At 42.4% G+C, this 22,123-nt stretch overlaps 1 protein-coding gene across 2 annotated transcripts; it reads left to right on the top strand.

Moving 5' to 3' along the window:
- Positions 1 to 530: 530 nt before the first annotated feature.
- On the top strand, positions 531 to 13,177 carry BCL2A1 (BCL2 related protein A1). Of its 2 annotated transcripts, XM_059878947.1 has the most exons (3): positions 531 to 871; positions 3,354 to 3,952; positions 12,897 to 13,177. In XM_059878947.1, exons 2-3 carry the CDS (start codon positions 3,533 to 3,535, stop codon positions 13,002 to 13,004), a joined length of 528 nt encoding a protein of 175 aa, XP_059734930.1. In that variant the 5' UTR covers positions 531 to 871; positions 3,354 to 3,532; the 3' UTR covers positions 13,005 to 13,177. The 2 variants fall into 2 exon arrangements, with proteins under 2 accessions (XP_059734930.1, NP_001032177.1); NM_001037100.3 differs by lacking the exon at positions 531 to 871 and having other exon boundaries at positions 3,346 to 3,952.
- The last annotated feature ends 8,946 nt before the right edge of the window (positions 13,178 to 22,123 follow it).

Here is a 22,123-nt window from a genome sequence, read left to right as displayed (position 1 = left end):
TTTCCCATCGTTGCCATGGTTCTTATGGTGCTCAAGGATGATTTGAGGAGAAAAAGCTGGCTGTACTTGGCTTCCTGCTCCTGTGGGCCAAGAGGCATTGTCCCAGGTGGTGGGAGGAGGGGAGGAAGAACCTCCCCAGGGGAAATCCCAGAGAAGTGACTTGACCACAGGTCTGCGTGCTCCTTTGTTCTATAACTCTAGGCGGAAAATGCCAAGAGAGGGTTAGATGAGCGAGAGATTTAGTGGGGGGAATGCCTGTGAGGGAGAACCGGGAGGGAGCTGTCAGACCACAGTGTGGGCCGGCCTGGGCTGAAGAAGAACCAGGAGGAAGGAGGACCCAGGAGGAAGAGTCTCAATTGGAGCAAAGTCTCAGCCATTCTTCACAAAGCTGATGAGGAGTCATCGAGCCACCTTTCAAAGGAGGCTGACCTACAGGGACAGCTCTTCCTACTCGTGCCTTGACCAGTCTTTGACAGGGACAGCCTGCAGGCAGCACAATCTCTGTGCAAAGTCATGGGGGCGATAGATTAAGGACCAGCCGTGGGGCCCTTGGTCAGTTACAGCAATTACGCCACTGTGGCACAAGGTTTACAGTGCATTGTTGTTTTCTTTCTTCTTTTTATTTTTTAATTTTAGTAATTAATTTATTTTTAAACTTTTGGCTACACCCTGTGGCATATAGGGTCTTAGTTCCCCGACCAGGGATCTGACCTGCACCCTCTGCATTTGGAGGCTGAGCCTTAACCACTGGACCACCAAGGAAGCCCCAGGGGTGCATTTTCACGGCCACCACAAGTCCCTCTCAGCCAGCACCCTAAGCAGCAGCTCTCCCATCCTTCTTAACCCTTTGGAGATAATTCAGAAATACAAGGTATGTGGGATTTTTTTTTTTTTCCTGTTTGCCACTCTTCAGAAACACTGAGGCGAAGAATTAAAGTTACTCCATATGTGGATAGAACAACAACAACAAAAATAGTGAATCCCATCTCTCTAGGGACCCTGCACTGTTTACTCTTTTTCCCACTCTCTACTCCTGCCTATTAGCAACCCTGGCTTCTCGGTCGACAGAAAGATGCTGCCAGCAGACAGGGATACAGTGCCCTGACTGCCTTCATTGCCATATAATCTGTTCCCCAGGGCTCTTCTTAGCCAACACTTTCACCGTTTCCACCAACTGTTTCCCAGAACTGATGCCAAAGCTAAATGAATGACAGATTTGCAATTCACTTGAACCTAAGCGTTTAGGAAGTTATGCTCTTATTGGGAAGCCGAATTTCTCATTAGTCTGTAAAGATTGATGGAGAATTAGGGCTGATGAAGCCCCCACATTGTGCCAGCTGTGGTCACAGGTGCTACACGGGTCATCAGTTGCATACCTCACCCCTGGGAGTTCATTGCGCATGGCTGCATTTTACAAACCCTGGGCACATACTGAGTAAGGGAATAGAGATTTGGGTGGGAATGAGGCTTGGGTCCTCTGATGCCAAGTTTAGTGTTCCTTCTGGCCCCTAAATTCTATCTGCACGTTGGACAATTTGGCTGACTTAAATAAGAGGAAATAGAGGTATTGGCTTATAGCAGGATTTTGTCTTTTTGTTTGTTTGTTTGTTTTAATTATTTGTTTATTTGGCTGTGCTGGGTCTTAGTTGTGGCATGTGGGATCTAGTTCCCTGTGTGTATGCTCTGTCGCTCAGCCGTGTCCGACTCTTTGCGACCCCATGGACTGTAGTCCACCAGGCTCCTCTGTTCATGGCATTTTCCAGGCAAGAATACTGGAGTGGGTAGCCATTCCCTTCTCTCCAGGGCATCTTCCCAACCCAGGGATCGAACCCACATCTCCTGTGCATTGGCAGGTGGACTCCTTACCCACTGAGGCATCAACCCAGGCCCCCTACATTGGGAGCCCAGAGTCTTAGCTACTGGACCACCAGGGAAGTCCTAAACCCCTTTAGTTTTGTCTAGAAGTGTCTTGTGTTGCAGTCTTTAGAATTGTATGTGTTTAACACCTAACCCATTGCTTAATGCTCTTGGGAAACGTATTTTTCATTCTTGATTGTACTTCTAAAAAATTTGTGTTCATCTGTTATGCAACAAATATTTGCCTAAAAAACCAAAGTTCTAGGGTAAATGGGATGTGAGGAATGAAGCAGATATGTTTTTCTTCCCTCCCATGTCATCCTATCTGAGCACCACAGTGTCAAGCACCATGTTGCCTCAGCAGTGCTTGAGAGGCCCTGTTTACTGGCCGTTTGCTAATCTGTATTCCAAATTTTCATTAATTCAGCTTAGCCACTGGGCTATATTGAACTTTTTTCCTTTGGAGGTTAAATTCACATAATGTAAAAATGATCCATTTTATTTTCTTCCCTTTATTTTTTATATTTATTTATTTCACTGTGCTGGGTTTTAGTTGTGGCATGTAAGATCTAGTTCCCTAACCAGGGATCAAACCTGGGCCCTCTGCATTGGGAGCTCGGAGTCTTACCCACTGGACCACCAGAGAAGTCCCCACATGACCCATTTTAAAGTGTACAATTCAGTGACGTTTAGCATCTTCACAATGTTTCGCAGCCAGCCACCACCTCGATGTAGTTCCAAACCATTTTCATCACAAGACAGAAACCTGTACCTACTCAGCAGTTACTCCCTTCTCCCCTCAGCCCCCAGCAATCACCATTTGCTTGCTTTCTCTGTGGATTTACTTATTCTGGCTCTTTCACATAATGGGATGATACAGTAGGAGAGCTCTTACCTTTGGCTTCTTCCACTGGGTGTCCTGTTTTGGAGGTTTGTCCATGCGGTAAAGTGTATGGGGACTTCATTTCTTTCTGTGGCTTAAGAACGTTCCACAATTCATTTATCCCTTCGTCTGTGGAAGAACATTTGGTTTGTCTCCACCTTTTGGCTATTGTAAATGATGCTGCTGTAGACATTCGTGTGTCAGGAGTTGTGTGAGTCCCTATTTTCATTTCTTTTGGGCATATACTTATAACTGGAATTTCTGGGTCATATGGAAATTCTATATTTAACTTTTTTTCTTTGTTTTTGGCCACACTACTCGGCATGTAGAATCTTAGTTCCTCCACCAGGGATAAAACCTGTGCCCCCTGTGTTGGAAGTGGAAATTAAACACTGGCCCCCAGAAAAGTCTCTATATTTAAGTTTTTGAGGAACTGCCAAATATTTCACAGTAAAAGTTCGTGAAAACTGTTTTACAATCCTACCAGCAATGCAGGAGGGTTCTGATTCCTCCACTTCTTTGAAACTACATTAATCACTTACAGGGTGAGGAAGTGGCCTGTCTTTGAGATATTTTCCTCTTTCACATTTTATACTTTCTCTTTCACTTGCAGCCCACGCCTGAAAGCGACCAGGAGGAAGGATAGCTTTAGATGATGCAAACAGAAATTCCACCGGCCTCCAGATACTATCATGTGTCATGTTTCACCAGGCTCCACAAGCTTGAGCTTCAGACTGTCTCGGTCACTTGCAGGTGAGCAGGCTCAAGACTCTGCTCCCCAGCCAGGAGAAGATGACTGACACTGAGTTTGGCTACGTTCACGGGCTGGCTGAGGACTATCTGAAATATGTGTTGCAGATACAGCAACCTGGATCCAAGCCAAGCAAAACATCCAGGGTGTTACAAGATGTGGCTTCCTCTGTCCAGGACGAAGTGGAAAGGACTCTGAAGCAGTGCTTGGATAAGTTTGATGTGGTGTCCGTAGACACTGCCAGAACAATATTCAACCAAGTGATGGAAAAGGAATTTGAAGATGGCATTGTTAACTGGGGCAGGATTGTAACCATATTCGCCTTTGAAGGTATTCTTACCAAGAAACTTCTGGGCAAGTGTATTGCCTCAGACATGGACATGTGCAAGGACATTTCTTTCTTTGTGGCGGAGTTCATCACCGAAAATACAGGAGAGTGGATAAAGCAAAATGGAGGCTGGGTATGTGTGATGGAAGTATTTTTCTTTGTCCTTTACTTTAAAATAGGAATTGAAATAGCAAGTCTCTTTGGTAATTTAAAAAAGAAATTTACCTAAAGGATTATATTTTCTTTGAGTAGTTTGTTTAAAAATTTTTTTTTTAAATTTTAAAATAAAGAGGAATTTCCCTGGTTGTCTAGTGGCTAACACTCTGCACTTCTAACTCAGGGGGCCTGGATTTGAATCCCTGGTCAGGGAACTAGATCCCACATGGTGCGACTAAGACCCAGCACAGCCAAATAAATTAAAATAATAAAAAAAGACATTTCTAGCCGATTTCCAGTGAATCTTAAAACTTTATAGCTGAGAAACACTTGAGGTTTCAGTTTTTATACCTACAGTGTAAATTGAAGAAGTGAGTTTGGGGGATTAATAAAGCACCTCCCTAATGCTTCTTCAGAGTCTAGTCCACAGGACTGAGCTCTTGCCAGGGTTGTCATGACAATGTAGAATTAGTACAGAATGAGTTGATATTAGAATCTGTTATATTTAGGTATTTATTATGTTGCAAAAGACAGGTGTAAATTTTTACGAGTTTGTTGCTTCCTGCCCCCTCTCCCTGCCCCGCCCAGTTTTCTAATATACCAAATTCTGGCCAGTAAAGCTTGGCGATTAAAAAAACATAATGTACTATATCACCAGCTAGAATCTATTCAAGATTTTCCAAATAAAAATTCACTTTATTATCAATGCCTCAAAAACTGAGACCATGCAGGGGTCCTAGATCACAACTCAAATTGTAGCATATCACGCATGCTTAGTCGTGTCTAACTCTTTGCAGCCCCATGGACTATACAGCTTGCCAGGCTCCCCTGTCCATGGGATTCTCCAGGCAAGAATACTGGAATAGGTTGTCATGCTCTCCTCCAGGGGGCTCTTCCTGACCCAGGAATGGAACCCAGGTGTCTTGCATTGCAGGCAGGTTCTTTACTGTCTGAGCCACCAGGGAAACCCCACACAACTCATTGATAAGGGGCCTGTCCTGGCTGAATGTACATACTTTTCTTGATATTCCAATAAACTCAATGCTCACTTTTCTTACAGCACTGATTTCCCATAGATCCTCTCTTCAACCCACAATCCCTGGCCTCCCCTCTTCTCAAAGCTGTCCACTGTTATCAATTATTAAAGCATCCCTATTAATAAAAAAAAATGCTTGTTGAATATATCTATAGAAAATATACATAGCACTTCTTTGTAAAAAAATTATAAGTTGTTAAATAATATTTAACAATACTAATACTAATATTTGAAGTGAAAGTTGCTCAGTTGTGTCCAACTCTTTGCGGCCCCATTGACTATACAGTCCATGGAATTCTCCAGGCCAAAATACTGGAATGGGTAGCCTTTCAGAAATTGTTTGTGTAAATAGTTCTTGACATGGGCTTGATCTGTGGGTCAGGAAGATCACCTGGAGGAGAGCATGGCAAACCCACTCCACTATTCTTGCCTGGAAAATCCCATGGACAGAGAAGCCTGGCGGGTTATAGTCCATGGGGTCCAAAAGAGTCAGACATGACTGAGCTCAGCACAAGGACTTCCCCGGAGATCCAGTGGTTAAGATTCCTGCAGGGGGATGGGTTCCAGTCCCTGGTTGGGGAACTAAGATCCCGTCCTTCTCCAGGAGATCTTCCCGACCCAGGGATTGAACCCGGGTCTCCCACATTGTTGGCAGACGCTTTATCGTCTGAGCCACCAGGGAAGTCCTAACATGGCCACACATACACACAAAAGAGTACTACATATATGCTGTTGTATGTGAATGCTGTTGAATGATCATTTCTAGCTGATGGATAGTTATTTATTTTGAGTTATTCCAGAGCTCTCATGAACGATACTTCATTGGATATCTTTAGTCGTGTCTTCCCTGTGCTTTTCTAGGGTGAATACTGGGATATAGAATGGCTAAGTCATGGTGTCAACACATTTTCAAACTTAGTAGATGCTTGTCCTCCTAAATGATTCTAACCTAGTTACCCTCCTACCACAGCTTGATGGAATACACCACATTTCCTTTCATCCCGGCTGACTAATATTACGCTATGGTGGTCTGTCGTATTTTCCCTACTCTGTTGGCTTAAAAATACATACCTGATTATCTTTTTGTTGTTGTCCACACCCTGTGGCATATGGAATCCTAGTCCCATGCCCCCTGCAATAGAAGCGCAGGGTCTTAACCACTGGACTGCCAGGGAAGTCTTCTGTCTTGCTGTTTTAATTCTTTTTAAAATCAGTTTCCTTGATTACTAGTGTCTTTTCACATTGAGCATCTTTTCATATGTTTATTGACTATTTGTAATTCTTATTCAGGGAACTGCCTATTTCTCTCCTGTGTCCATTTTCCCATTTTTTGTCTTTTTCTCACTGATTTGTGGGAATTCTTGGAATATTCTGAACACAAATTATTTTGTGTTTAGCATTTATATATGCTAAGTCACTTCAGTCGTGTCTGACTCTTTGCTACTGTATGGACTGTAGCCCACCAGTTTTCTCCGTCCATGGGATTTGCCAGGCGAGAATACTGGAGTGGGTTGTCATTTTCTTCTTCAGGGAAATCTTCCCCAGGGATTGAATGTCTCTTACATCTCCTGCATTGACAGGCAGATTCTTTACCACTAATACCACCTGGGAAGCCCCTTGTATATGGTGGATATCTTCTAATATGTTGATTGCTTTTTAAAACTATAGATGTCTTTGGTGTTCATAAATGTTTTAAAAGTTGATGAAATCACACGTATTAATCTTTTACTTGATGTCTTCTGCACTTTGTTTGAGATCTTTCTGCATAATGAAAGGGCTTCCTTCAATCACTCTCCTTTCTCTATCACCTTTTTTTCTTGGAACTCAGCCTGACTTGGGGCTGGACAAAGCATGCAAGATATTTGGTCATGTTTTCTTCTGGGTGCTGTGGGGAGCTATACTGAAGGATGGGTGGGAATTGCAGCTATTACGCTATGTAGATTTCAAATGAATGCAGGAAGGTTTCTAGCACAGAGGTCTATGTGTAGAGAAATCCTAGTTGGCAAACTTCATATGAATGGCTCAATGGTAAAGATTCTGCCTGCCATTGCAGGAGATGCAGGTTTGATCTCTGGGTCAGGAAGATCCCTTGAAGGAGGAAATGGCAACCCACTTTAGTATTCTTGCCTGGAAAATTCCATGCACAGAGGAGCCTATCTGGCTACAGTCCATGGGGTTGCAAAGAGTCAGACACTAGAGTACTAGGAATACTAGAGTGGGTTGCCATTTCCTCCTCCAGGGGATCTTCCCCACCCAGGGATCGAACACGAGTCTCACATGTCTCCTTAGTGACTCAACAATAGTAACAAAAACAACATATGAGCTTGCACTGTATTTGTAACACACACAAAATTAAGAAATATTCCTGAAAAATTTTAACTTATTCACAGTAAATGTTGTAAGTTCCTGGAATTCATAATTAGTGGATGGTATGGAATTGCTTCTGAGAAATTCTAGAAGGCTACTAATCTTTTGGGGGTGGTACAGGAGGTGGTAACCAAAACTATCCCAAAGAAAAAGAAATGCAAGAAGGCAAAGTGGTTGTCTAAGGAGGCCTTACAAATAGCTGAGAAAAGAAGAGAAGCAGACAGCAAAGGAGAAAGGGAAAGATATATCCAACTGAATGCAGAGTTCTAGAGAATAGCAAGGAAAGAAAGAAAGCCTTCTTAAGTAGTAAACTCAATACAAGTTTAGGGCTATTATTATTAGTAGCATCATAGTATCACCTAAGTTTCCTGAATATCTGCTCAGTCACTCAGTCGTGTCCGATTCTTTGCACCCCATGGACTGTAGGGCATGGGATTCTCCAGGTAAGAATACTAGAGTGGGTTGCCATTTCCTCCTCCAGGGGACCTTCCCCACCCAGGGATCGAACAGGAGTCTCACATGTCTCCTGCACTGGCAGGTGGGTTCTTTACCACCGGCACCACCTGGGGAAGCCCAGCTTCCCTGAATAGATAGGTGTAATCTCCAGAAATTATATCACCAGCTATATAGTTAGATATTAGCCACCATCTAAAACAGATGCCCTAAAGGGAGTGGGGGGGGGGAACCAGTGAGATTTATTTTTTCATTTTTATCACCTTGAGCTGCTTTTCTTTCCTTCTTCCTTCCCTCCTTTCCCCCTCCCTTGTTTCTCCCTTCCTTTCTTTCTTTTCTTTGCTGCTTCTCATGTCACTTTTTATTCCTCTTCCACATTTACCATTACTTCCTCCTGTCTCTGCCAGCGTGACATACTAGAAATGAAAAGGCTCTTGTAGATCTGACAGGAGAGCCAGTGCTATTATTATTAGTTTTTTCTTAGCAGTCTTTGGCATTCAAGAGGAAAGCCTGGTTCTTAAAAACCAGTAGAATGTGTCTGAGAAGACACTCATCTCACCTCCTGGGACTGCCTTTCCTTTGCAGCCAGGTGGCTTTCCTGCTTTTGCCCACTTCAGTAAAACACTCTCCTGCCCCTGTACTGGTCGAGTGGAAAGGATACTCTATCTCCAGCTTCACATGAGAGGAATCACCTCTACCTAATGCACACTGAATACATCATGCTTGGCCCAGGGCCTGTGGTATAGAACATAGCCAGCAAATATTTGTTAATGGGGTGATGGAATGAACTGGCATTGAAAGTGAGATCTAAATTCCGGTTTTCCCACTCACTAGAAGTGTGATCTTGGGTGAGTTACTGAAGTCACTTGAGACCCAAATTCCTAATATAATATAAAATAATATTTTCCATAATATATGGGCTTCCCTGGTGGCTCAAACAGTGAAGAATTCCCCTGCAATGCAGGGGACACGGGTTCAATCCCAGGGTGGGGAAGATCCCCTGGAGAAGGGAATGGCTGCCCACTCCAGTATGTTTGCCTGGAGAATCCCATGGACAGAGGAACCTGGGTGTCTACAGTCATGGGTTCACAAAGAGTCAGACACAACTGAGGGACTAACATTTTCACTTCACCTCACATAATGTATAATAAAGACAATAATATATACCGTTAAAAATTGAAAGAACTTTTCTGTAAGAGTGTTTTGTAAACTGTCAGATTTAATACAACTGTGAAGGTTACATGGAAAATTCCAAAAAGTTTAAATATGCAAATTCTTAAAACTACTCTAATACCAAAAGAAAGCCCCCTTTGAAAGTAGGAATGTACAATCAGAACTGGTGCTTTCCATGTAACCAGCATGTTGAAGTCTGAGTCATAAGTGTTATGCAAAGTAGGTTTTATTTTCTTATGATCATCTTGCTCTCAATAATGGTCTGGTGAATTTGAGGGCAAATCAAAGGACCTACACAGGCGTGTAGATGATTAACCAAGTGTTCAGCCTGGCAAAGGCATTTCCAGAATGAGGTAATACAAGCTCAAAATTTTTTATATATCCTTTGATATATAAAATAGATTTGGGGGCCAGATTCTTCTTGTATATATTTTTGAATTTTAACTTGAGATTTAAAAATCATTTAATGAAGAATAAGGTTAAATGTAGTTCAGGTCTCCCTGAGGGCTCCTTCAGGGAGTATCTGTGGAATATCCTTTCCACTTGACCAGCTCAGCTCTCTCCCCTTGGGAGTCCTCTATGACTCTTTCCGTGCATACCCTGCATTTGACGCATCAGCAAATTCTGATTCTGCACACCCAGCACACTGGAGCAACTGTCTTCTCTCACTTAACTGTGTCAATAGGCTCCTCCCAGCTTCCCTGCTTCCAAGCTTGCCGTGCGATGCTCTGTTCCCCACATAGCAGAGTGATCAGAGCCGTCAGAGGAATTTTTAAAATAACTCGCCTTACGTATTCCATGTTAACACTTCCAATGTTTATAGACTATCCCATCATTTTTATGCATCATAATTTACTTAAGCAATTTCCAACAGCTAGACATTTGGGTTGTTTTCTGTTTTTCCTTCTTAGAGATAATGCTTCAATACTAAACATGGAGATGGTTTTCTACCCCCACAGCATAAAAGAAGACTGCCTTTCACTGCCCCTCCCTCTCCATTCTGCCTTTTGACTTTAGTTCCTCATTGCTTCTCTCTCTGACACTAGAAAAGAACTTGGTATCCAGGGCCCAACGGATGGTTACTTTGAGACTAAAGTCTGCCATCTTCTCAGTCAGCTGGGTTTCCAAATAAAGTCTTATTCCTTGCCTCAAAAAAAAAAAAAAAAAAAGGAGGCTGCCTCATGATCACCTTCTCACAATAGTTCACAATTGGTTCATCTATAATAGAATGATTGGTTCATCTATAATCACACTACTCATACATTTTGGAATACACATTGCCTTCAAAAGTTTTGCTACCAATGGGACAAGCTCACAACTTGATCAGCATTAGGTGGAACCATTAAACATAATCTTGAGGGTTTAATAGACTTCTATTAACAAGGTCAAGTTAATAAGTCTAAAAAACAGTAAGATTCCATTACAATGTGAATTTAAGAGCTGATAATGTGGAGTTTTTTCCCCATATACTTGCTCATGATTGATATTTATCTTCTCAACAGCCTTTGCCTTTTAAATTATTGAGGGCTTGATGATTTCCTCTTATGTTTGAATGAACTCTTTCATGGCAAATGTGTAATAAATAGTATCCTGGTCTGTTGTTCTTATTTTAGTTTCTTATAGCTTAAAAAAAAAAGAATCTTCATATAGCTGAATTGTCAGTTTTTTTCCTTTGTTGTTGCTTTAGAACTTTAATAAATATAAGAGGGTGACATATTAACCATTAACTGCCTGATCATAATGGTGATCATTGTGGTAATAATAAAAATCATTGTAGAGCTGCCCCCACAGTACGGGGTTTATAGAAATTCTAGGAAGAGGAACACTGAAGTGGATCCCACACCTGGGACGGGTGGGAAATGCCCGAGTGTGTAAAGGCAGGAGAAAGAGGAAGAAAAGCAGGAGCAGCCTGTCCCCTCTGTGAACATGTGACAGCAAGCGTCTCCAGGCATGACGTCACACTTCACACGGAGGCGGAAGTTGGCTTTCTTATGCAATCTTTTCAATGGAAAACTCTTCTGAATGGTGTTAGTCTTCGCTGCCGGTGATGCTCCAAAAGACAGTTCCGTAGCATTACTGAGTTCTCAGTCAAAGAAATATGTTTGGTTTACACTTTCGTGTTAGTCACACTAGACTGTGAACTACGAACTTCTTGAAGACGTTTATAACCCCAGAAATGGAACTTTACTAGATGAACATCTAAAAAAATTGTTTTAAACAATTTTCTAATCTTCTTGGGAGTGGTTTGAAAATTTATGGATTGAAAAGAGCAGTGCTTTCATTTCAGTACAGGTCCAGGTACTAAGAAATCAGGTAACCTTACTTACATAACATTTTTTTCTGGATCTCTGTTTCCTCATTTGTCAAAATAAGAGAGGACATTAGGCTGGATAAGCTCAGCGGTGCTTTTCAGTGAGGGTGCTCTATAATAAATCAAAAGTTAATTAAATACAGTGTCCAGTTTATGTGTACATGCATTCTCAGTTGCTCAGTTGTGTCCAACTCTTTGCAACCCCATGGACTTCTCTATTCATGGAATTTTCTGGGCAAGAATACCAGATTGAGTTGCCATTTTCTACTCCAGGGGGTCCAGTTTACATGCTTCTTAAAAAAAAAAAAAGTCTGATTAAAAAAGGAATGAATGTAATCTGACTTTACTGTTGCATCCTCATGACTCTCAGCACAAAGGAGTTTACAAATAAAGGCTTATTTCAGGGGCTTCCGTGGCTTAATGGTAAAGAATCTGCCTGCCAATGCAGGAGACATGGGTTCGATCCTTATCCATGAAGATCCCACATGCCTTGGAGCAACTAAGCCCATGTGCCACAACTATTGAGCCTGTGCTCTAGAGCTGGAGAGCCACGACTACTGAGCCCACATATTACAACTACTGAAGTCTAAGCACCTACAGCTCTTGCTCTGCAGCAAGAGAAGCCACTGCAACGAGAAGCCTGAGCACTGAAACTAGAGAGTTACCCCTCATTTGCCACAACTAGAGAAAGCCTGCATGCAGCAACAAAGACACAGCACAGCCAAAAACAAATCAATAAATAAAATTATTTAATAAATGCATATTTTAGTCCCAAACATTCAGAAGAAAAAGAAGGGTGGGGGGCAGCAGGGGAAAGATAGACTCTCTACCCTCTAGCGCTTTGCCATCCAATACAGTAGCCACTTGTCACCGGTGACTGTTGAACAGTTTCAGTGTGGCTGGTCTGAATTGAGATATGCTGTAAGTTCAAACACATTGGATAGTAAAGATATAGTACCAATAAAGTAAAATATCTTATTTCCATCGTGCTTGCATATTGAAATCACAATTTATTTGTTTGCTTATCTATGTATTTATTTATTTTTGGCCATGCACAGCAAGGCATGTGGGATCCTAGTTTTCCACCAGCGATCAAACCCACACCCCCCACATTGGAAGCACAAAGTCTTAGTCACTGAACCACCAGGGAAGTCCCAAAATCATAATATTTTTAGATAAATTGATTATATTTTTAAAATTAATTTTGCCTCTTTTTACTTTTAAATATGTGGCTACTGGGAATTTCCTGGTGGTCCAGTTGTTAGGACTCTATGGTTGCAATTCCAGGGGAGAAGATTCAATCCCTGCTTGGGGAAATAAGAAAGATCCAGCAAAAAAAAAAAAAAAACCCTGTGGCTAAAAAGATTACGTATATAGCTTGCATTATATTTCTGTTGGACAGTACTGCTCTAGGGTGGTCTGGAATTGAAGATAGAGAATGGTAATGAGGCTGAATAGAATAAAACCAGTGAAAATATAGAGAAGACTACCTACATTAATTAAATGAAAGTTTATTTGCTTTTCATTCCAACAAATTTAGTCTCCACTGATTTTTAAAATGTTAACTTTGTTCTCTTGTAGGAAAATGGGTTTGTAAAGAAGTTTGAAACCAAATCTGGCTGGCTGACTTTTCTGGAAGTTACAGGAAAGATCTGTGAAACATTATGTCGCCTGAAGCAATACTATTGACTGAAAAGGACACTCCACATTGTGAAATTTGTCCAATTTTTTAAACTCCTACAAGAAGTACTGTCAACACTTACTTCTACTTCTACACAGAGAACTTTGATGATGTAACTTAACATTCTGAAGTTATGGGAATTTTCTCCCCATTTTAGTGAATAAACTGTACATATATGTGATGTGTACTGTCTGGGAGTCTAACAACAAAATGATAAAGCTCAATAAAGGGAACAGGGGCTGAATTAAGAGAAGGATGACCCGGAAGGTGACGTCTTTGGCAGATTTTCTTAAGGGTGTGTCCACTACCCCCAAATCATTTCCAGTGTCAGTAGTCTAGATTGATGGACTTCCCAGGTGCTGTGCTCACTCAGTCGTATCTGACTGTTTGCAACCCCATGGATTGTAGCCCACCAGACTCCTCTGTCCATGGGAATTCTCCAGGCAAAAATACTGGAGTGGGTTGCCATGCCCTCCTCCAGGGGATCTTCCCGACCCAGGGGTCGAATTACAGCCAGATTCTTTACCATCTGAGCCAGCAGGGAAGCCCCTTCCCAGGCGGCTCAGTCAGTAAAGAATCCGCTGCCAAGAAGGAGATGCAGGAAGCCCGGGTTCGATCCCTGGGTCAGGGAGATTCCCCGGAGGAGGAAATGGCAATCCACTCCAGTATTCTTGCCTGGAAAATTCCATAGGCCGAGGAACCTGGCAGGCTATAGTTCTTGGGGTCACAAAGAGTCAGACATAACTTACCGACTAAACCACTACACCACAGTCTAGACTGATAGTGGGTGAGGTCTGCTGCCCACATGCCTCTGGGATTCAAGTTTTCTGAAGACCCCAGGGCCCCTGAATGGTTACGTGTGGTTTTCCACTGATGCCCTCTCAGCTCACTTCAGAGATGTCCTTTAAAGCTTATGAATATGGCAGCGAGATATGGAGGATGCCTTGGGAGAATCTGAACGAGGATAGTCAGGTAAATGACTCAACGTTGAGCCACTGTTAAACTCTCCATTTAAGAAATTTCACAAAATAGGGACTCCCTTGTGGTCCAGTAGAAGGTCCATTGGAAGGTCTGCCTTCCAATATGGGGGACATGGGTTCAATCTTTGGTTGGTGAACTAAGATCCCACGTGCCACAGGGAAACTAAGCCCATGATCTACAGCTACTGAGCCTGTGCGCTGCTACAACCTAACCCTAAGATTGGATGCAGCCAAAAACAAATACAAAAAAATTTTCACAAAGTGGAAAATGATGTCATTTATTAGCCCCTGTGTTCTGATTTTTACATCAGCACATCAGATTGCAATATGGGAGCACTGTACCTTGTTCAGGGGAGCCTGGTGGGCTGCCGCCTATGGGGTCGCACAGAGTCGGACACGACTGAAGCGACTTAGCAGCAGCAGCAGCAGTACCTTGTTCTAGACTTTGTCCTTCTTCCTCTCCTCCCACAATACAATCTCTACCCACCCTGGGGCTGTTTTACCCTTCCTCTGAAGTTGTCCATGGATCCAGTAAAGAAACCAGAGCCTCCTTTCCCCATTGCCCTTCAGGGGATTTTAGTTAATTTATGTTTACCTCTCATGGTGATTCTTTTCCTTTTTTTTGGTTCTGCCATGCAGCATGTGGGATCCTAGATCCCTGTTGTTGTTCAGTTGCTGTCGAGTCTGTCTCTGCAATCCCATGGACTGAAGCATGCCAGGCTTCCCTGTCCTTCACTTTTTAGCTCTCTGACCAGGGATCCAATCTGTGCCCGCTGAAGAAGAGTTGGATACAATTTAGCGACTTAATAGCAACAACTGCATTGGAAACTTGGAGTGTTAAGCACTCAGTCAGTCAGTCAGTTCAGTTGTTCAGTCGTGTCCGGCTCTTTGCGACCCCATGAATCGCAGCACACCAGGCCTCCCTGTCCATCACCAACTCCCAGAGTCCACTCAGACTCAGGTCCATTGAGTCAGTGATGCCATCCAGCCATCTCATCCTCTGTCATCCCCTTCTCCTCCTGCCCCCAATCCCTCCCAGCATGAGTCTTTTCCAATGAGTCAACTATTCGCATGAGGTGGCCAAAGTACTGGAGTTTCAGCTTTAGCATCATTCCTTCCAAAGAAATCCCAGGGCTGATCTCCTTCAGAATGGACTGGTTGGATCTCCTTGCAGTCCAAGGGACTCTCAAGAGTCTTCTCCAACATCACAGTTCAAAAGCATCAATTCTTTGGCGCTCAGCCTTCTTCACAGTCCAATTCTCACATCCATACATGACCACAGGAAAAACCATAGCCTTGACTAGACGAACCTGTGTTGGCAAAGTAATGTCTCTGCTTTTGAATATGCTATCTAGGTTGGTCATAACTTTCCTTCCAAGGAGTAAGCGTCTTTTAATTTCATGGCTGCAGTCACCATCTGCTGTGATTTTGGAGCCCAGAAAAATAAAGTCTGACACTGTTTCCACTGTTTCCCCATCTATTTCCCATGAAATGGTGGGACCGGATGCCATGATCTTCGTTTTCTGAATGTTGAGCTTTAAGCCAACTTTTTCACTCTCCACTTTCACTTTCATCAAGAGGCTTTTTAGTTCCTCTTCACTTTCTGCCATAAAGGTGGTGTCATCTGCATATCTGAGGTTACTGATATCTCTCCCAGCAATCTTGATTCCAGCTTATGTTTCTTCCAGTCCAGCATTTCTCATGATGTACTCTGTATAGAAGTTAAATAAGCAGGTTGACAATATACAGCCTTGACGTACTCCTTTTCCTATTTGGAACCAGTCTGTTGTTCCATGTCCAGTTCTAACTGTTGCTTTCTGACCTGCATACGGATTTCTCAAGATGCAGGTCAGGTGGTCTGGTATTCCCATCTCTTTCAGAATTTTCCACAGTTTATTGTGATCCACACAGTCAAAGGCTTTGGCATAGTCAATAAAGCAGAAATAGATGTTTTTCTGGAACTCTCTTGCTTTTTCCATGATCCAGCGGATGTTGGCAATTTGATCTCTGGTTCCTCTGCCTTTTCTAAAACCAGCTTGAACATCAGGAAGTTCGTGGTTCACGTATTGCTGAAGCCTGGCTTGGAGAATTTTGAGCATTACTTTACTAGCGTGTGAGATGAGTGCAATTGTGTGGTAGTTTGAGCATTCTTTGGCATTGCCTTTCTTTGGGATTGGAATGAAAACTGACCTTTTCCAGTCCTGTGGCCACTGCTGAGTTTTCCAAATTTGCTGGCATATTGAGTGCAGCACTTTCACAGCATCATCTTTCAGGATTTGAAATAGCTCAACTGGAATTCCATCACCTCCACTAGCTTTGTTCGTAGTACTGCTTTCTAAGGCCCACTTGACTTCACATTCCAGGATGTCTGGCTCTAGGTCAGTGATCACACCATCGTGATTATCTGGGTCGTGAAGATCTTTTTTGTACAATTCTTCTGTGTATTTTTGCCATCTCTTCTTAATATCTTCTGCTTCTGTTAGGTCCGTACCATTTCTGTCCTTTATCGAACCCATCTTTGCATGAAATGTTCCCTTGGTGTCTCTAATTTTCTTGAAGAGATCTCTAGTCTTTCCCATTCTGTTGTTTTCCACTATTTCTTTGCATTGATCGCTGAAGAAGGCTTTTTATCTCTTCTTGCTATACTTTGGAACTCTGCATTCAGATGCTTATACCTTTCCTTTTCTCCTTTGCTTTTCACTTCTCTTCTTTTCACAGCTATTTGTAAGGCCTCCCCAGACAGCCATTTTGCTTTTTTGCATTTTTTTTCCATGGGGATGGTCTTGATCCCTGTCTCCTGTACAATGTCACCAACCTCATTCCATAGTTCATCAGGCACTCTATCTATCAGATCTAGGCCCTTAAATCTATTTCTCACTTCCACTGTATAATCATAAGGGATTTGATGTAGGTCATACCTGAATGGTCTAGTGGTTTTCCCACTGGACCACACTTAAGCACTGGTGATTCTTAACGGTGGGGATTAGGACACTGGGGTGAGTTAGCAGGGAAATACTCCCAACGAAAGGAGCTCTGGCTACTGAACAAATCCTAGGTCACCTGGGTAGTGTCTGCAGCAGGCAAAGAGCATTTTCCTTTTCCTCCTTCACCTCCCCTCCCCCTACCAAACTGTGTTCAGTATTAATAAGTTTTTGCATTAATCAGCACTAAGGTGGGAATGAATAGTCATGAATGGACGTCAACAGGAAGTGTGTGTCAGAGCAGTGCTACCTGGAATAGGTTTGCACAGGAAACCACAAACCCTGGCTTTTATATTCTGTGATAATCTATTTAACAAAGTGACGGTGAGATATCACTGACCGTTTCTGGCTTGGCTGGTGACCTGGTCTTTCAAACTACAGCTTGCTGCGTGCTTTGTTTAGCACCTTACTTAAAATAAAAAAGCTTTGAGGAACCTCAACTTCTAACTGATGCCATAAACAAAAATGAAAGTGAAACAGATCACAAACATATATGTTAAGTTGAAACTATAAAGCTCTTGGAGGAACACACAGGAGAAAACCTTCACAAGCTTGGAATAGGTAGATTTCTTAGTGACAACACAAAAACCTGAACTGGAAAAGAAAAGATTGGTAATTTAGAAATCACCAAACTTTTAAAAATTATTTTTAAAAGACACAGTTGAGAAGTCAGAGAGGGTATGTGAATTATATCTCAATAAAGCTGTTTAAAAAAATAACTCAAAGCAAGTCACAGAATGGGAGATAATATGTCACATTACTATCTGACAAAGGACTTGTCTCCAGAAAAAATATAATACTCTTACAATTTGATAAAAACATGACCATTGATCCAATTTAAAATTTGGCAAAAAATTTGACCACACACTTTGCAAATGTAGATGGTCAACAGACATGAAAAAGATTCTGGACACCATTAATCATGAGGGAAATGCAAATTAAAACCACAATGAGAGGACTTCCCTGAAGGTCCAGTGGTTAAGAATCCGCCTGCCAATGCAGGAGACATGGGTTCTATCCCTGGTCTGGGAAGATTCTACATGCTCTGGAGCAACTAAGCCTGTGTGACACAACCAACGGAGCCCATGCACTGCAATCGAAAGTCCACATGCTGCAGCTAGGGAGAAGCCCCTGCAGTGCAGCCAAAATATAAAAAGTCTTAAAACAAAAATAAAAACCCACAGTGAGACCATTGCACACCCTCAAGGATGGCTAAAATGAAGAAGATTGATTATACCATCCTTGGGGAAGATATGGAATAACTGGAAGTCTTGTCCACTTCTGGTGGTAATGGAAAACCACAAGTGCTTTGGAAAACAGCTTGGTAATTTCTCATAAAGTAAAAGTATACTTACTGTAAGACCCAGACTTTCTACCCCTAGGTATTTACTCAAAAGAAATAAAAACATATGTCTGTACTATTCATCACAACTCTATTCACAATGGCCAAAAGAAAAAAAACCCAAACCCTGGAAACAACCCAAATGTTTATTTGACAGGTGAGTTGTTCAGCAAAGTGTAGCATATCCACATGATGGAATATCACACAGGAAAAAAATGAATGAAGAACTGATACATAAATGGAATGGATAAATCTCAAAAGCATGTTGAGCAGAAGCAGCTGGTCACAAAAGCAGTGTATATCATACTGTATCATCTAAGTGAGATTCTAGAAAAGACAAATCTAATACATGGTGACAGAGAGCAGCTGAGTAGTGGCCTGGGACTGGTGTGTGGGTGAAAGGAGTGAAGAAAACACTATGTCTTCTTGAGCTGGTAGAAATTTGCCAAAATTCACAGAGGTTCCCACTTAAAATAGGTGCCTTTTATTGTAGATAATATCTCAATGAAGTTGACTTAGAAAAAAAGTTCTTGTGTGAGGGGAAAAAATGATGAACACTCATTACAAATGACGTAAACAATAAGGAAAAATACACAAGGAGAGAAATAAATACCACTCTCAATACTAATTTGACGTGAAATGCTATTCACACTCAGATAAACATGTAGCACTTGATTTTCACCTCCTTGTCATGCAAAAGGACTTGGCCAGATAGTAAAGACTTGCTGATGCCCTACTAGGCACTGTGTGTGTCTGGCCCTCCCTTCATTCATCCCTCTTGTTTTCCAATGCTTCCTCCCAGTGGCTTGTCTTTTCTGCAGCTTCGCTGGTCTGTTTTCATAACCCTTGAGACCACAGTCTTTTCATCTGTTGTTCCCTCTGCTCAGGACACATCTTTGACCCCTGCACCTGGTCAGGTTTACTTGCCCTTTGGATTTCAGTTTAAAGGTAATTTGCTTAGGGATGCCTCCCCTTAACTCTCCTATTATAGTCTCTGGAAACACTACAATCTCAATTACAGTTTTGTACTTGTGTGAGTTTGGAATTTATAGACCTGTTTCCTCAACAGGAGGGCAGGATCCATGGCTGTCTGTACTCACCATTCTCTCTCAGAGTTCTGTTCAGAGCCAAACAAAAGTTCAATAAATACGCGTTTCAAAAATAAATGAGTGAGGACTTCCCTGGCAGTCCAGTGGTTAAGACTTCACCTTCCAATGCAGGGGGTACAAGTCCCATCCCTGGTCAGGAAGCTAAGATCCTACATGCCCTGTGGCCAAAAGAAAAAAAAATGTAAAACAGAAGCAATATTGTAACAAGCTCAATAAAGACTTTTAAAATGGTCCACATTTTTAAAAAATCTTAAAAAAAAATAAATGAATGGACGTCAACTGGTTTGGGGAGGGGTCACACACAAGAATGCGGTGGGGCTGAGTGTTGTGCGTAGAAGGGAGTGATGGCTGTTATTGGTTGTCTTCCACGTGCTAGGAGCTTCAGATATTCAATCTCTTTCTATTTTCATGGCAGTTCCCTGAAGTAGGTCAAACAAGTCAATCCTAAAAGAAACCAATCCTGAATATTCATTGGCAGGACAGATGCTGAAGCTGAAGCTCCAATGCTTTGGCCACGTGATGCAAAGAGCCAACTCATTGGAAAAGACCCTGATGTTGGGAAAGATTGAAGGGCAGGAGGTGAAAGGGATGAAAGAGAAAGAGATGATTGGCGGATGGCATCATTGATTCAATGGACCTGAGTTTGAGCAAACTCCAGGAGATGGTGAAGGACAGGGGAAGCCTGGAATGCTGCAGTCCACGGGATCGCAAAGAGTCAGATAGGACCAGAGACTCAACAACAATACCTAGAACAAGGTATTACCCCCATTTTGTATGCATGTGTGTTAGTCACTCGGTCATGTCCGACTCTTTGTGATCCCATGGACTGTAGCCCACCAAGCTCCTTTGTCCATGGAATTTTCCAGGCAAGAATACTGGAGTGGCTAGCCATTTCCTTTTCCGGGGGATCTTCCCAACCCAAGGATCAAACTGGGATCTCCTGCGTTGAAGGCAGATTCTTTACCATCTGAGCCACCAGAACAGCCTACTCCCATTTTACTAACTGGAGAAACAGGCATAAAGGCAGTGAGAAACTCACCCCAGGTCCTGGAGTTGCATGGGTGTGTCACACTGGCCCCTGTGCCCCAGACTGGGGCTCACTGCCCTGGGGTTCCTCTCTCTGCTGCACTTCCTCCTCATCTCCTGGGGCCACCCAGACCCTCTACTTCCTTCTCTAGCCCTTTCACAAGCTGGAGTTGTGTGTGAAGGCCAGCTGGCTCCCAGCTGACTGAGCGTGTCTTTAGCAACCCCGTGGGTGTCCTTGGCCTCTCCCCTCATCATCTTCACTCCACTATGCATGTCCTCCTTGGAGCATCAGCCCAATTCAAATTGGCTATTATGATTCTGGATCTGGAAACTTAAAAAAAAAATTAATTAATTAATTAATGACTGCACTGGGTCTTTATTGCTGTGTGTGCTTTCTCTAGTTGTAGCGAGTTGGGGCTCCTCTCTGTTGGGTTGCTTCAGCTTCTCATCTCGCTGGTTTCTCTTGTTGCAGAGCATATGTTCCAGGAGAGAGGGCTTCAGTAGTTGTGGTGCATGGGCTTGGTTGTTCCCCAACATGTGGGATCTTCCTAGACCAGGGCTGAACCTGTGTTTCCTGCACTGGCAGGCCAATTCTTTACCACTGAGTCTCCAGGAAAGTCCTACATCTTGAAACTGTTTTCGGAGGCTGCAAACCTGCTGACAGGAAAATGTTGCTTTGTATTAATATAATTCCACGGAACATAAAGATAAAACAGACTGTTTCCTTATAATCGGTTGCTCTGTGTGGCCATTTCTGCTGGAAGATGCAGTTAGGGATTGGGCATTGGGGTTAAATCATTTCCGCATGGTGCTGGCGGGTTTCTCTGATTCATCTGCCTCATGACCAAAGGTGGGACTTCAAGACAGCTGAATGACCCTACGGCTACGATTTATCAACTCACATGAGAGTCAAACCCATTACCAACATTCTCTGAAACTACATTCAAATTAAAGGTTGATGATTGTGACATGAGGACGTCTATACGAGAAGCATTTTTTTAGAAACACTTGCAACATGATTATTTTGACACAATTTGATTCCTATTGACTCAACTTTTTGTTTCACTGAGAATTTCCACATATCTGCCCCCCCATATCAAGTTAACTCAGTATGGGTTAATATCCAAGTTTTTAAAAAACTTTTCTTTTGTATTGGCATATAGCTGATTAACAATGTTGTGATAGTTTCACGTGAATAGCGAAGGAACTCATCCATACAGATACATGCATCCATTCTCCTCCAAACTCCCCTCCCATCCAGGCTGTCACCTAACACTGAGCAGAGTTCCCTGTGCTGTATACAGTAGGACCTTGTTAGTTATCCATTTTAAATATAGCAGTGTGGACATGTCCATTCCAAATTTCCAAACTTCCAAACTATCCTTTCCCCCATCCTTCCCTCACCCCCGGCAACCAAAAATTCATTCTCTAAGTCAAGGAGAATCTTTCTGTTTTGTAAGTAACTTCATTTGTATCATTTCTTTTTAGATTGCATATATAAGGGATGTCATACAATATTTCTCCTTCTCTGACTTCACTCAGTATGACACTCTCTAGGTCCACTCATGTTGCTGCAAATCACATTATTTCATTCTTTTTAATGAGTAGCCAATTCTTATAGCCTCAAGTCAAAGAACATTTCTGCTGGAACGTTGGTGTTAGGTGATTTGTTAGGGTGCCATGAGGAGA

Source organism: Bos taurus, chromosome 21, assembly GCF_002263795.3.
Source record: "Bos taurus isolate L1 Dominette 01449 registration number 42190680 breed Hereford chromosome 21, ARS-UCD2.0, whole genome shotgun sequence".
Lineage (NCBI taxonomy): Eukaryota > Metazoa > Chordata > Mammalia > Artiodactyla > Bovidae > Bos > Bos taurus.
The sequence above is the reverse complement of the archived record's forward strand: the minus strand, read 5'-3'. Positions and strand labels throughout refer to the sequence as shown.